A 16,642-nucleotide genomic window follows, 5' to 3' on the forward strand; every position below is an offset into this window, starting at 1 on the left:
GTACCTAATAAAGTGGCCAGTGAGTGTAGAAGATAATACTATTAATATGTGACTTTTTTAATCATTATACATAGTCATTTTATACAGGGTTTCCACAGTCTTACATTATTTCAGAATTCCCTGACTTTTAACTGACTCAGGATTAGTTTTCCCTGACAAAATAAATGCAGCAACAAGACAATAATAATAACACAACAGGTAACCAATTTAACATGTTTAGCTCTATAACATTTAAATGCACCTATCCAATGTCTAAGAGAAAAAACTTTAATAAACATTTTTTAATGTATGACCTGCATCACTGTACAGAAGACTGCCGTATGATAGCGCTTTCTAGCTCGTTTGTCGTTTTGTTAACTACATCAAAATTACCGCTAGGTGGACAAAAATCACGCCATCTGGCGGAAAATCACCTGGCTTTTTCAAATCACACACCTTTTTCAAATCAATCATTCAACAAAAATGGCGCCGGCAACGGCTTGTGGTCGTTTTCAGCGATGTCGGTGATTTTAAAGTAATTTTGAGTGATAAAGAATATTTTTTTGCTTTCATTGCACTTGCCCGGCGGGCAAATGCAATGAAATTTGTACTCTCCCGACAATAAAAACTACTTGCCCCAGGAGATCGGGCAATGGTTAACATCAAGCCCTGCCATACTATTTGGCCCTATTAAGTGGACATGTTGAAACAGGTGTTTTATATGATGAATAAATAGAGAACCCTTTAAAGCCTGGACCATATAGTAATTGACAGAAATTTGACCACAGCCTCCTATAGGTCCATCAGGGCCAAAACATCACGCCACAAGAACATTTTCTTCCCATCCGCTACCAGCCTTAACAACAAGGCCCAGAGACCCCCGTGACACTGCGTATCCCTCCCCCCTTTCAGGACAGAGAAGCTACTGGTATCTTTTATATTGTATATAACTATAGATTCTGTATTCCGTATGTATATCGAATTTCCTTGCACCATCAACACCAAGTCCAATTCCTTGTAAGTGCAAATCTACTTGGCAATAAACTAGATTCTGATTTTCATTTTTTAAAATAGTTGTCATTGCACTTTCTGACAAATGAAATGAAAAAGCAAACATTTTGTATAAGTTAAATAAGATCATTTATTTGCATCAATTTTGATAGATTAGTCATTTTGTATAATCTTTCACGTGTTTTCTGTTCGATACATGTGACTGTTTGTGTGACTCAGGGTTTTCAAGAACAAAAATATCACACTGATGATGCAGAGGTCTCAAAAACTTGTGTGGCTTTTCAAATCTGGAACAAAACCCAATTAAGTTTTGTTTGAAATCATCCCTAAATCAAACTAATAGCAAATGGAACAAAGCAGAAAAAGCCACCAGGACTTGTTCCTGGTTTTTATGTAATTCTCTACTCCAGTTGTCTTGGAAATGCTTGATAAAAGAAAATAAAAGGCAGTTTTCCACCATGCTTTGCCATAAGGATGGCATAATCAGGTTTTCTATGTAGGACTTCCACCACATATCTTACCTCATGATGCAAGAATCTTAATTAGAAATGATTTCCCAGACTTGACAACTCTGTGTTCTTGTGCATTTGTTCACTAATTTAATTGTAAAATACGTTAAATTTAAACCAACTCATTTGAGGCACTAATTTTTCAGATTTCTGTTAAAGATCAGTTACCAAATATCACCACATTTGAGGTTTTACTTTAAAAAATTCCAATGAAAAAAGCTTGATTGTGTGTAACAATGTAAAATTATCACCAATGTTTTTGCAAGGCATGAAGACAAAGGAATGTCTACTATGATTAGCATTGATTCTGAGGATACAAATGTTGTAATTATAATTACTGGCTGCTCTCATTATTCATCTTTATAGACAAATACTTTTCTTTCTCTTCTAGTTCAGAAAGTGTTGGAGGACCACATCCTGAAACTCTACAAGCCACAGACGTGACATTAGCAAAGAAAGAAATATCTCTCAGATCCATGCGACATTTTCAGACACCGGCAAAAACATGAGACGCAAGAAAAGAATCAAAGACGGATCCATTTACTTCCATTTTTTTTTTTTTTTTTTTTACAAATTATAGTTTATGTAAAAATATTCAGAAAACAAATTGAATTGTGTTGTAAATTTATTTGAACTTAAAAAAAGCTTTCTTTCTACAAGTTTTAATAAAATGTTATTTTTTGATGGGTTGAGTGTTTAATTCAAAAGGCATGATAAACCGCTCTACACAAAGCCATCCATTCACATCAAGTATAAATGTCAATATTTCCAATGTGTGCATATTTCCTTGTGTTGCTGATGTAAATTTAAGCTTCTGAACACGTCTGGAAACAGCCATACCAAAAAAGGCCACCACTGCATCAGTTCACAAGGTGGCACCACAGCTGACATGTTTTCCAAGTGTCACCACACCAGCCTGCGCTTTGGTCGAGGGTCATTTCCTCTCTCATGAGAGCATTAAAAAAAACCTGGTTATGAGGTTTTCTCCCCCAAAATGTCCAAGGAATAAACAATGATTCTCCCAAAAAAGTCGGTGCTGTTCTCAAACAGTATTTTTACTTTTTCCACGGTGGGGGCCTCCTGTATGGGAAAGCTGTGGGTGTGGAGTTAAGAACAACATTAGGTTGGCAATAATGAGCAGCGTGTTCATAAAAATATTGACCTAGGTCTATTATGAGCCATTAGGATGCATGTTGTTTATCTTTATGCTTAACTTTCTGTCATTCAATTAAATATGCAAAACTTTAAATTAAACAATTCTACATAGAACAAATCAGAAATGTCATTCAAAAAGTGAAACTTCTACAGAGTCACCAGACAGTGACATTTTATTATGATGCCGACTTCATTTTCAGGAGGATATTAATCAACATGGTAACAGCCATGTTGGTCAGAAAACTATCCCGCTGTAATCCTCACAAAGAATTTAGAGTATTGTCAAGAAACATCAGAGTAGTTCTGAAGCAATTGGATTAATTTGCAATTAAGGAAATAATTGTCAACTAATTCAGTAATCAATTAATGGTCAACTGGAGTATAGAGACTGTAAAACGTACCTTTAGCTGAGAGCAACCCACTTAGAGCAGTAATAATAATAATAATATATATATATTTAATAGGGGTGGAACGGTTCACAAAATCCACGGTTCGGTTCACGATTCCTTGGTCACGGTTTGCGGTTCCGTATGTTGATTGTTAGCCTGACATGTTGGTCGTGTTGCTGTTAGCATAAACAAAACGTGTTGCACAATGCTTGCACACTGTTGCACTTTTATCCACACCTTTCTTTCCGCCGTCATCGTAGGTCACTCTAAATGCAAAGTGGTCCCATACAGCAGACCTATAAAGTGCTGCTGGCGTGTCTTCCAACTCCTGTTCTTTCCCACGCGCCATACCCACACAATTCTCCACAACAACTGATTTTTTTCTGCTACACCCAGCTACGCTGCTTCGCTTCTTCTTGTTTACTACTGGTGGTTGGCTTTGGTCGCAGTACCGCCACCTTCTGCTCTGGAGTGTAAACGCTTCGCATATGAGAAAAAGGAGCAGCGCATGAACCGAACGCAACACACGCAAACCGAACCGAGACAGTCGAACCGAACGGTTCTGATGGTTTTCATAAACCGTTCCATCCCTAATATTTAAACATTTTGCCTTTCTAGTACAATTCTTTTTCATCTGTCAATCTGCTCTATCCAGAACAGTAAAAAGTTTAGATTTTCACATGGATTCATTTTTAAAAAGGCTTCTTTGAGGAACTTTTTGTTCAGTGATGGCGAGATGAAGCTTCATAAAGCGCTGAAGCCTTTTATCAAGTTGGTTCACTCACGTGCCGAAGCTTCAAGCTCTATTTTTCCACCTATTGGAAAATAAATGTAAGCCGTGCAGTAATTATAAATATGCTATGGCTTTGGTGTCTGAAGCAGTAAATGAATTCATCAATGATGTTTGTGATGCTTAAACATAAATTATAAACTTTTATATGGTGTCTGTCTTTATGAAACAATGACACAGTCAGACTTTTCCACAATTTTTGGTTTTAATCGGATGGGAATTTATGTGTCCAACCAATCTTGTTTAAACTAACCAATGTAACTTAGTAGTGTTTTTACCCAATCTAAGTTGGTAAAAAGACAAACCAATACAAATTTGTCACTTTGGCCAATACTGGTTAAGTAGTATAACAACTTTGAAAAGCCAATACTGGGTCTCGAACCAGCAATCCTTTTTTTGTCCTACAGCCAATGCCAATGTAATTTCTCATATCTTAATACTACAATGATAATAATACAACCGAAACCAGTGCCTGGGTCATTTTCAATCTATTCTTAGAATATATTCAAACTCTATCCAACTGACCACAACTATTTAAATGCCTGCCGAAGTCTGACTATCTGAACCACTTCCTGCAGCGGTTACATGGAATGGCGGCAGCGAGGCTTCAGGCGTCATCGACACAAGCCTTGAAGCCTCATCTCATAACATCAAAACTTTTGTTATCCGATTATTTATCCATAAAAATTGACAGATTAATCCATTTGCAAACTAATTGTTAGTCGCAGTTTTACATCAGAGCTATCAGTGCAGACAGGCTGAATGCAACGCTTCATTGATGCTTCAACTAAACTCTCTCCATTTAAACTGTATTAAGTATAATTTCATGATAAAATATTTAGCACAATTACTGAGTGTATTGCATTTTTATAACAGGAGAGTGTCACCTTATGAATTTTTTCATAATATTTTAATGCAAATCTGTCTTCGAAACATGCCATGACTCCATGACTGGTAGTCGGCATATAAATGTTTAGGGAGGATATCTGAAGGCAGTTGTTGTCCTCTGGGTAAAACTGGCTCAGCCTGACGAAGTCTCCGTCTTTGAGGCAACCTGCATGAAAGCACAAACATAAAAATAGTTTGCATTAACTTGTCACGCTTGCTACAGGAAACTCTAAAGTTAGATTGTTAAACGCTTCTTCAAAGAAACCGCAGGTTATGAGATCGTTAGCTTTTACCTTCTAATCTGCATGTCTTTGCTGAGAAGCCTCCCTGGAATTGCAGTTTTACTTCTGAGACCTTAACAGGTTGGGGAAAGTCCAGCAGCACCCACTGACTGTCTCCCTGACAAAGACATGCTCACCGATTAAGATGCACTGTGACCCGAACACAACTTTAAAACATCTTAAAAAATTTTTAATTAGGTGCATGTCCAGAAAAAAAAAAAATCTAAACAAACATGCTTATTTAAGCTTCAAGCGATTATTTATTGAACAAAACAAATATATAAAACACTTTGATGCTTTAGGTTCTCAAAGTAAAAAAGGACATTTATATGCAGCCTGCTCGGCAATGCAACTAACAGCCATTTAGCTACTCAATTATTTTATTAACAATTGGATAGAAAAGGTTTCCTTAAAGAAGATATTTTACTGAATTTAAACAAAAAATATTAACTAAATATCTAATTATTTTCCACTGGAGGAATTCTGGGTAGAGAATATTGACAGACGAAAAAGTGTTATCATCATAAATGCAAAATGTTTAAATATATATACATATTTTTTTTCTTTCTTAGAACCTTGGTACAATAACTGGTGAAATCTGGTCGCTCTGTAAACTAAAGGCACGTTTTAGGGTCTCTATACTCCATAATCGATTAATCTGATTAATTGTTTTAGTCTTACTACAATAAATTCATATGTGACATTATTTCACTTTCTGCAACATGTTTAATTAAATATGTGAAAATGTTTTAAAAAAAAAAAAAAAAGGTTTTCTTCAATAAGCTCTACTGCAGTTGACATTTCTGCACTAAACCCTTATATTAGAAACTGCAATCTTTGTCAATAAGTTTCCTAAATACCTGGATGCTGCATAATATTGTGCAAAGTGCACTAAACTTTAACAAGTTTTAACTGGATATAACCCAACTGTTGACGATCATTTTACTTATAGAAAAAACAAAGAGTCAGTAATAAAAAAAGTTCTGCCCTAAATCTTATCTAAACATCACTAACACTCCAAAAATTATGTTGAAGAGAAATTGCAAGATTGCGACGTTGACTTATATAACAAGCAGGATCTGAGCTGAAATATCGGGCATTTTGAACAAATTTGGCTGTTTCTGCACAATAAAATGGAAAAGGAAAGTCTGCAGCTGTCTGTTTTAACAGTGCATAAACTTATGAATAGTTTCTCACTGCAATATTACTGCAATTAGAACTGAAATCGTTGTTTTCCTATTACCACCAGCTAACTTTCTTCATGCTTCGATATAAACTGCCTCAACTAACAGGTTTTAATATGTAAGACAGCTGGAGGGTCGCATTGATTTTATGATAACTGATAGAGTCGTCACAATATCTACAATAACAGCTATGAATGTTATGGCTTCCTACCATTATGCAGCCTTAAAGGTCCATTTTTTCTATACTGGACTATAATTCACCTATTACATATGTTTTATATATGAAAGAGAAACTGACCTAGAAAATGTAATCCATACCACAGATGATGAGAAACGAAGATATCTAAAAATAAAATTTTTGGCCCATAATTCCACACAAAAAACTTGTTTTAAGAGCTCTTGTTCTAAGAGCCTGGCTGTGTGTTTCCTGGACGGGCCGCCTTTTACAGCTGCTTTTTGTATCTCTGCTTCTGTCTCCTTGAACCCCAGTCGGCCTCAGCAGATGGCCGCTCACACTAAGCCTGGTTCTGCTGGAGGTTTCTTCCTGTTAAAAAGGAGTTTTTCCTCTCCACTGTCGCTACAAGAATGCTTAGTGTGAGGGATTGTATTTGAGTCAATGAGTCAATGCAATCAACTGCTTTTCCTTAGATAGAAAACTTTGTATCAATTTGACTGGATGATCTGGTTAAAACGGTAAAGTGCAGTGTGTGTGCTATATAAATAAACTGAATTGAATTGTTTAAAAGTGTTAGCTTGGGTTATGATATAAATAAAAATAATTTATATATATATAAAGGAAGGAGGAATGTTTTTGGGTTAAAGCCAGTATTTATTTCTAATGTTTTAAAAAAAAAACCTTATCTGGAAAAAATAAATGATATTTAGTTTTAACTGCAAACTAATAGACCTACAAAATTAAAGTTAGTGATGAGATATTTTTAAGTATGTTTGCAGATTAATTTTTAAATATATACTTAAAATGTTAAAAATTAGAATCATTTTCTGTAGAAAAAAATAAAAATAAAGTTCAAAGCTCTCTGACTTGTGCTGAATCCCCTTTTCTGAAATTAAAACCACGTTTTTTGTAAGGTTAAAACAGACAAACATAATGAAAAAACAACAGAGTTCTCCTTTTTCTTACCTGGTCAGAGTTCCAGCAGGTTTCTTCATTACAGTCAAACATAAACTTTTTCCCAAACTGCTTTATGTCTCTGTTCAGGACTGAACTCACCCTAAAAGGACAATAAGGCGTTACTGGGGATCCGTGAAACGTTTAAACTTTAGCTGAACTGAGGAAAAACTGCTGGTAAAACAAACTGTTTCTAAATGAACGTGAAAACAATTGTATTTACCTGCTCTGGGTTTCACTACAAATCAACGAAGAAGCCATGTTCAAGTTTGAATGATCATTTGCCGTCAAACGTTATGGCCACGCGGAGCTATTTTTACGACAGTGACATTTATGCACATTTTCTTCTAGCCACTAGATGGAGCTCTTGATCCATGTTAATATTAAAGTGATTTATAATACCTTCATATGTGACGGTACAATTAAAATAAAATCAGTCTATTTTAATCGACCCCCTTAAATAACACGTCGTATAAAACGTGTTTCTTATGCTGGTGGTCTTTTTATTCCCCATCATGTCCCTGCTGTGATCACTAGTGATGAAAGGTCACAGATATAACAATCCTTTAGAAGAGAAGACTACAGTCAGGGAAGTTGAATCAATCAGATTCAAATGACAAAAAGGGTTAATAAAGAACACATTTAGAGAGGAAGTTCATATCTTTTTTTTGCTGTTTCCCAAATAACTGCATAAGTAAAAAAAAAAAAGAAAGAAAAAAAAGAAGAAGAAAGCACTGAAGATTACTGCTTCTAAAAATGTGCAAATCATACACATGTGTAATTCACAATCTGCGAAATATTAACACGGAAGAGCAAGTGTGCGTGAGAGAGCGTATGTGTGTATTTCTGAAGATGTCAGCCTACACAGCCACATGGCTGATGGAGGAGTTGCACAGAGATGCAAATAATCAGTAGGTCTAAAATACAAAACCTGATGGCACCCAGCCTTCTTAAAGATTGTCCATAAGGGCGCTCTGAAGGGTGATGGTAATGTCAGCTTTGGTTCAGGCCCCACCCTCTTATTCAGAAACCCCTTGGAGACACACAATCACACAATCATCCTTAGCTTATCTGCAGCCAATGTCACATTGAGATCTAACAGGAAATGCTTGCCCGCAATTTCTGATTAGGTGGATGGAAAAGGACATTTAAAGAACTGCTGGCTGGTAAATGTATTTCAAGCTCAAGGTTTATTTAGGGATACACGCCTGACTGGGTTGGCTGACTTGTAAATGTCTTTGGGTGTATTTAAAGCTGTTAATCAGTTGTGATATCTCAACAATTAACTTACCAGGTGCTCATTAGCATGGATGACAATTATAATGTCCTGAACCAAAGTCATGTGGGATGCCCACCTGGCTAACAGTCCCATGAGGGCCTGTAATGAGTGAGTGATGAGATGCTCCTTTGACTCATAAAATAGTGCCCATGTGGGATGCTAATGATGCCAAGGCAAGCTGCTATTTGGCCATTTTTTCTGTTCTTTTCTCCTGTGTCTTTAACAAGAATTGATCGCACCAGAAATGTAAGGTATCCTAAGGTGGTAAGCTTACAAAAGACAACTTTGTTTTCCCAAGTCTATATCTCTACTTTAAAGTGGATAGGTACTAATTGGACCAATCCATCCACATGGGTCCCCAGTTATTACACAGAGTTTCTCCTGCATCCAACCTTAATACTACAGGATCCTAACTATCCTTATGTGAAATATCCCACCTTTTCATCAAAAAAGTCAGTCACTACTGTTGACTGAGCTGTAATAAGTTGCATTGTTATTGTATAAAATATGCATTAAACAATTTAAAAAAATAAAATTTGCATCACCTCCTTCTTCCAGTTCATGTTTGAATAATTAATTACTATACATTTAACAAAGGTTTATAAAAAAGAGTAGAAATATTTGAACTCTGTTTTTTTTTTTCTTTTTAATAAAGTTCTAAGCCAAAGATTATTTAAAAAAATGTGCTGCACAGTGAGTCAGTGGGTAGCACTGCTGCCTTGCAGCACAAAGGTTCCTGGTTTGTTTCCCAACCTGGAGTCTTTCTGCATGCGGTTTCCATGTTATCCCTGTGCATGTTCTGGTTCTCTCCGGGTACTCAGGCTTCCTCCCAAAGTCCAAAAACATGCCTTTAAGGCAAATTGGCTTCCCTGAATTCTCCTTAGGTGTACGTGTGTGTGTGTGCTCATGACTGTGTGTCTTTGTGTGTCTCTGTGTTGCCCTGCGGCAGACTGGCGACCTGTCAAGGGTGTACACTACCTTTCACCCATAGACAGCTGGAGATAGGCACTGGGCCCACCACAACCCTGACAAGGACTAAGGGGGAGAATATGGATGATTAAAAATTATTTATAGTACTTCTTACATAGGTTTCACACAGTGTTGCAAAAGTAGTTAAAAACAGAACTGAATAAAATAAGTCATGCATCTTGCATATTACTTTAATAGAATTCTTTCTTATCCTACTCTGCTAACAAGAAACAGTTGTATTAAAGCAAGTAAATATGCTTACATAGCTGAAAAAGACGCATGAATAAATATTTTCAGGGGAAGAAAAGTAATAAAAAGTTTCCTCCAGCCTCCGTCTGAGAGTCAGATTCATTTCCAGATGACGCTCTAAACAGCTGGATCTACCTCCTCCAAACTCCTCACAACATATTCTTTATCCAGAATAATTCATCATTGCACCATGTTCCCACGTTGTTTACATTTGATCACTTTATAGAATCGAAATGTTAATTTGTCCAAAAAGCTGTAGTAAATGAGATTTCATTTTGTATACACTCTGTGCATAGAAGATGACACTAAAAGTAGTGAAAGTCTAAGTCTAAGGAGACACACTATAATTTTAATTTAAAAAATAACTATGCTTCATCGAAAACACATGAACAATGAGGAAAGCAATTTTTTTTGCCACAAGTTAGTGTTGTGGTTCCAGTTTGTGGGGTTAGTCTGTGTTCTTTTCAGTTTCACCATTCGTCCACCAGATGGTGCATTGGGCAACTTCTGTCTTGGAGGGTTTGCCTACACGTCTCAATTACCCACACCTGCAGTAAATCTCTCATCACCTCAGAGGAGTATATGAGCAGCTGACTGTCATCACCTCTTTGCCAGAGTGTTTGCCTGTTTTGGGTACTCTCGCCCTTCTGAGCTTTGCTGAGTGAATCTTTCAACTTACTAGTGAATTCATGCTCTTACCCTTTGTTTTTGTGAATCTTTGGCAGCCCTGAAAGAAAACCTCTCGAGACGCTGAGAGGTCCACTGCTCACCTCTTCAGAACTTCAGCACTTCAAGATCTCCAGCTGACAGTCTGCTCCGCTGCTCCTCTGTACAACCATAACTTACCTGTCCGCACTCCAACGACTTGTCCACCTTCAACCAGCCAAGGCCTCCACAAACTGGAACCTCAGTCCACCCTCCAACTCAAGCAGAGATAGTTCAAGTAAGATCAGAGCACCAGTCAACTGTATTTTTTCCCCACCAACTTTGAATCTACCTAATCTCTCTCTCTCCTTGGTGCAGTCGAACCTGGATTCCTGGCCACAGGACCCCCCAAGCAGAGAACCCTTTTTCTATCTCTTTGTTTAAGAAAAGGAAAATAAACTTTCCAATTTTGACAATCTCTCTGTGAGTGTTTCTGCATGTGGGCAAAAAGTATTAGCCCCATTATGACAGTTAGAGATTCACACTTTCCAGAATTTCCTTGATGTGGTGTCTTCAGCTTTAGTCCATTCTTCTGTAGCCTTTCCCAATTTTGCTTAGATGCTGTTATGATTCCTGTTGCTGGTGCACTTTTTTCTTACCACCCTTTTTTTTTTTTTCCTCTTGCTCTAAGCTCTTTTAAAATAAAAAAATCCAACAATTTTCTGAGACAATAAAATGTTTGGGCTTGCAATATCTGTAAGCCACAATCACTCAAATTACATGAAACTGAAAATGTTTCTCAGTGTCATATGAATCTACACAATATACAATGTGTAGCAAGAAATGTAATGTGTAATTTCTTATGATATTCTCTTTTTTTTTTTTTTAGCTCTACTTCGAAGTAATCAAAAGTGTAGTCCATTATTTGGGACCCTTTAAAAAGCCTAAATCTTTATATTTCACAAACTGTCTCAATTTAGTCTGACAAGAAGCCCCGGGGTGGTGGTAAATCATTTAGTTCAGGAAGAAAAAAATTTGGTCTACTTGGAGGCTAACTAACTATAATAAAGCAGGAAATGGGGAGAAACGTAAGACACAGCTGTCAGAAACTACAGCAATTAGCAGGATCTTAGGTTTGGATGCTGCAGTCTGGCAGAGCTCTTCCTTCATTTCCATGTTGGAAATTTATGCTCCAGATTTAACGAGGTTTGCTAATTTATTTATAAAAACATTTGCTCAATATGTTCTTCTGCCTTTATTACTGAGTAGAATCATGTGTGAAAAAGAAATAAAGTGTTGCTTTTAATCTGATTTGTTTGACATGTTAATGAGTTGGTTCACTTTTTTAATTTTAAAGCTGATTTCAAAAGATTTAGACAAAAACAGGAAATATCAACAGAACACAAATTTAAAACACACATGGGTATGTCAAGATTTTCACCAAACACAAATAATATAAAGATTTAAGAGATAATTCCGGTTGTGGAGGACCCAGTTGCAGGCAAAGAGAGGCAGAGTGGAGCAAATATAAAGATGTTAAGTAATACAAAAATAAACATACAAAAAACGAAGTTTAAGCTCAAATTAACAAAAAAGTTATTGTTTTTAAATCCCCAGTCAATCCCAGAGAAGATAATAAGGGCAAACATCAGCAGTTTGGAGCAGGATTGAGAAGAGGAACCAGCAAAGGTGAATGAGAACCAGTGAGCTTAAACTGAAGGAGGAGTAGAGAATGACATTAGGACTTCTGAGATGCAGCCAAATTCCCAAAAGCATCATTAAATAAAGACAGATTTACACCATGGCACAGCCACTTTAGAGGAGTCAATGTAGTATTTATTTATAGCTAGTGTTAGATTTTTAGAGCTAATTATACTCATATTAGTGTCGAAATGTAAAAAAAAGAAAAAAAAAGAAAATGTTAATACCTTAATTGTCTCACAATGGGGAAATTCACTCTCTGCATTTAACCCATCCCCTTGGGGAGCAGTGAGCTGCCATTGTGTGGCGCCCAGGGAGCAGTGTGGGATTAAGGGTCTTGCTCAGTGCCCTGGAATGCCGGCTGTGGGGGTCGAACCGGGTACTTGCAACCTTCTCAGAGCACAAGCACACTGATCAAACCACTAGGTCAACACTCAACTCAAGAGGCCTCTACGAAACTAGGGGGGTAATCGACACCATACAGATTTGATAAATTCGATGGGTGTCAAATTTTACTCTGCTTATTAACTCCAACACTTGAGCAGAGTTACACTCAGTATAGTTGTAAACAGTCCATTTAGAGTTAAACAGGTTTACTCTAAATTTTTAGCAACCAGTTTTTTTACTGAGTGCCAATGAAAAACTTTATTTTTCAACAATATTTAAAACATCAGTATAAACTTTTGGAAGCAGCCTTGGACTATAGGTGATGTTCTCACCAACAGTAAGTGCTTCACATTAGTCTGCTGAAATTTATTTTACAGATAGGAAACGTACTCTAAAGGTTTCTTATGCTGAATACAGAGACACCTAAGATTGGAGCTTTCCCTTATTGTACACTCCAAGTTCCTTCAGATTTATGCTTTTACTTAATCTATTATTAATTGGATCTTTAAATGTTAATTTCTAATATGTTCAACTCTACTCTTTCAAAACCGTTATCATACATTACTGTATTCACAGCTATAGCTTATTATTATTGTTTGTAAACCAATGACCTCTGATTCAGAACCATTCAGGATTACCTAACAGAGTCTTCAAGAAGTTATTCTGTTGAAATAAATGTTTTATTGTTTTATTTTCATCATACAGTACATTTCTTTTTAGTTTATTTTGTAGAATGTTGGCAGCATCAGGTTTTGTGGAAATTTGAAGAGGACCCAAATGCAGAGATGGAAGCTGAGGGGGTTTCTTGCAGATTTAATAAGGAGCTGTGGAAACAGAATGAGGGGAAGATGGAGTGGGAGATCGAAAGGTGGTGCGGTGCCTGCTGTGAAGCGGGTGCTGTACCCGTCTGTTGTGGTGAAGACAGAGCTGAGCCAAAGGTCAAAGCTCTCGATTTACTGGTCGATCTATGTTCCTACCCTCATCTGTGGTCATTGGGTTTGGGTCATAACAGAAAGAACGAGATCCCGGATACAATCGGCCGAAATTAGTTTTCTCTGTAGTGCAGGGGTCTTCAACGTTTTCCAGGCCAAGGACCCCCAAACTGATGACAAGATGGAGCGGGGACCCCCTAATTATATATATTGTATGAAATTGTGTTATATCAACATGGTCCTATAGTAACTCCATTACAGATGAAGTAATGTAAGGAAAGTAATTTCTCCCTAGGGTTATTAAAGTATTTCTGATTCTGATTCCTGGTTGATGGGACAGGTGTTGTGAATGAAACGGTGCCCAGCTTGAAAGAGCTCCTGTGTGTCGCTGAATGTGAGCATTGATGACTGAAAGACATCTTTTGCCTCCATTTATCTGTTTACTACAGTGTGTTGAATTCATGTTAATGTGGATTTAAAGACATTTCAATTTAGGAGGGAATATAAAAAAAAGAAAAAATGAATCAACCAAAAGTTTCGCAACCCCCATGCAGTACCTCCGTGGACCCCCTAGGGGTCACGGACCCCATGTTGAAGACCTCTGCTGTAGTGTGTCTGGGCTCTCCCTTAGAGACAGGGTGAGGAGCTCAGTCATCCGGGGAGGACTCAGAACAGAGCCGCTGCTCCTCCATCCCGAGAGGAGCCAGTTGAGGTAGCTCGGGCATCTGGTTAGGATGCCTCCTGGACACCTCCCTGATAAAGTGTTCCGGGTATGTCCCACCAGGTGGAGGTCCAGGGGGAGACCCAGGACACGCTGGAGGGACCATGTTTCTCGCCTGGCCAGGTAACGGCTTGGGAGAAGCTTGCCCAAGTGGCTGGAGAGAGTGACGTCTGAGCCTCCCTACTGAAGTTGCTACGCCTGCGGCCCAACCCCAGATAAGCAGAAGAAGATGGATGGATGAATAGATAGATAGATGGATGGATGATGGATACAGATGCGTAAATCCAGAAATAAATAATTAAGGAACAAAGGAACCAGAACAAAGGGGAGCACATAGGTTAGGGGAGGAAATTAAGTAAATTTAGCAAGCAATAACTCTTTTATTCAACACAGAACCAAATCAAAAATGATGACCTATGAAGCAACGGACAGTCTGTCAGCTCCCAAGTGACCTCTTGACTGACCAAAACATTTTTTTTATGTCCTGTTTTCAATACAGGCTTTGCAATATGGTGTGGTAAACCTTTATTGTCCAAGCTGTTCTTATAAAAAAGCATAAAAAACTCAGATCTAAAAGTTAAATTGTATATGGAGCTAATACTGAGACAATGAACAACAAAAAGACATTTCGTACCAGCCACCATTGTTTCACCTACATTGTAAGGTTTAGCAGCCTGAGAAAATATGCAGACGTGGGCCATTTAGATTTACCGAACCAGACGTCTTATATTGCTCTGATTTGCATTGTTTAGGAAAGGCATTTTTTCTCATCTCAGACAATGATTAGTCTTTATAATTCTCAGAGGATCCTTAGACCAGGCGTACAATGTGCGATTTTTTTCAATCGTTGCACGTAGCTACTGCTCACACTGTACAATTAAACCACAGGGTTTAGTCGTCCAGTGTGAGCTCACAGCTCACGATTTATGTTCGGCCCGACGCTCTCATGCGATCTACCTTGCTCACACTGTACGACTAAAAACAACGTCGGACTCAGCTCCACAGTGAGATGGAGCTGCTCTGTAGCTCTCTATCCTGAAGCCAAACAAATAGAAGGGGGACATTAAGCTCACTATAGTGAAACGTGCTGCCTTGGCAATTTGTGCAATTTTGCGCTGAAAAAGAAAAGGCGGCGACGTGTTTGGACAAAGACATGGCTGAGCAAACGTGGCTACTATGGTCTGTCAATATTACAGAAAGAAGTGCATTTCACTCATTGCATCCCTGCCATACTGCTTTGTTTACATCTGTGAGGAGGAACAAAATAAAGAATCCTTCTTTGCACATGCGCCCTGAGCTATTAGCTTTTTGCCTCATGATTCTTGATCAGGAGACAGTCGTGAGAGGCTGATCGCCCCTCGTAACCCCCTGTACACCACATGAGTCACGTCGCATGATCAGGCTGAAAGTCGGTCCGATCGAAAGATTCTCGCACGACTGGAAAATCGCCCTCAAAATCGCACAGTGTACGCCAGGCTTTAGACTGCTGTTCTAGATATCCATTACGAACAAAAGGGAAAAATACATTTATAATAGGATACTTTGTTACTGTTTGTTCTTTTGGAAAATTGTATCTTTTTAAGGGTTTGCTAAATGGCTCCAGATTGCTGTAAATTAACAACTTAGACCTAGTGGACAAACAAATACTCTTCATTATTACAAATGTGAGATCGAATTGCCAAAAAAAAAAAAAAGGAATAAAATCAAACTGTACTAGGCTGCTCAGTTGAGCACTGGGTAGCACTGCTGCTTTGCAGCAAGAAGGTTTTGGGTTCAATTCCTGGCCCAGGGTCTTTCTTCATGGAGTTTGCACGTTCTCCCTGTGCATGTGTGGGTTCTCTCCAGTTACTCCAGCTTCCTCCTAGAGTCCAAAAACATGACTGTTAGGTTAATTGGCTTCTCTAAATTCTCCTTATGTCTGAGTGTGCATTAATGGTAGTTTGGCTCTGTGTTGCCCTGCAATGTTCGTGTTTGTCTGTTCAGGGCATACCTTGCCTGAGACAGCCGGAGATAGGCACCAGCAACCCTCGCCACCCCAGCAGGGATAAGTTTGACGGAAATGGAGGACCTGGTGGACAAACAAATACTATTTATTATTACAAATTTGAGCTGCAATTACCCAAAAAAGGGAATAAAATGAAACTATACTGATAAAGGTAATAATACAGCCTCTTAAGGGGCAGCAGTGTGATGTTTATCTGCTGTCATAATTTTTTTTCAATGCAGATCTCTCCAAAGTACAACCCTTAAACATGATTTTTGTTCATTTTCTTCTTCTTATGATCTGACTTGTAATTTTCTTTATCTCCTATGTCTAGATTCCCTGCAATTGTAGGACGTTAATTGTCACTGTCAACATCTAATGCCTATGTGGTCACAAAATCGGGGCTATCACCTAGTAGATCCTGGTGAACAGTCCAAATGACAAAATGTAGACTCCTTTG

At 38.0% G+C, this 16,642-nt stretch overlaps 2 protein-coding genes across 2 annotated transcripts in view; one reads left to right on the forward strand and one right to left on the reverse strand.

The window, feature by feature from the left end:
* Positions 1–2,055, forward strand: part of rfxank (regulatory factor X associated ankyrin containing protein) — a 6,157-nt gene extending 4,102 nt beyond the window's left edge. The window contains exon 9 of the mRNA XM_015399428.1: positions 1,891–2,055. Coding sequence (XP_015254914.1) covers positions 1,891–1,943 — 53 coding nt within the window. The 3' untranslated portion in view covers positions 1,944–2,055. The remainder of the gene's footprint in view (positions 1–1,890) is intronic.
* Positions 2,056–2,126: 71 nt separating this feature from the next.
* nr2c2ap (nuclear receptor 2C2-associated protein) lies at positions 2,127–7,596 on the reverse strand. The gene is made up of 5 exons (XM_015399429.1): positions 7,539–7,596; positions 7,328–7,418; positions 5,015–5,120; positions 4,820–4,887; positions 2,127–2,594 (listed from the first exon to the last, which is right to left on the reverse strand). The coding sequence occupies exons 1-5, from the start codon at positions 7,574–7,576 to the stop codon at positions 2,472–2,474; spliced, it is 426 nt and encodes a 141-aa protein (XP_015254915.1). The 5' UTR covers positions 7,577–7,596; the 3' UTR covers positions 2,127–2,471.
* Positions 7,597–16,642: the final 9,046 nt, after the last annotated feature.

This window comes from Cyprinodon variegatus, unplaced genomic scaffold (genome assembly GCF_000732505.1).
Source record: "Cyprinodon variegatus isolate N-32 unplaced genomic scaffold, C_variegatus-1.0 Scaffold1011, whole genome shotgun sequence".
NCBI lineage: Eukaryota > Metazoa > Chordata > Actinopteri > Cyprinodontiformes > Cyprinodontidae > Cyprinodon > Cyprinodon variegatus.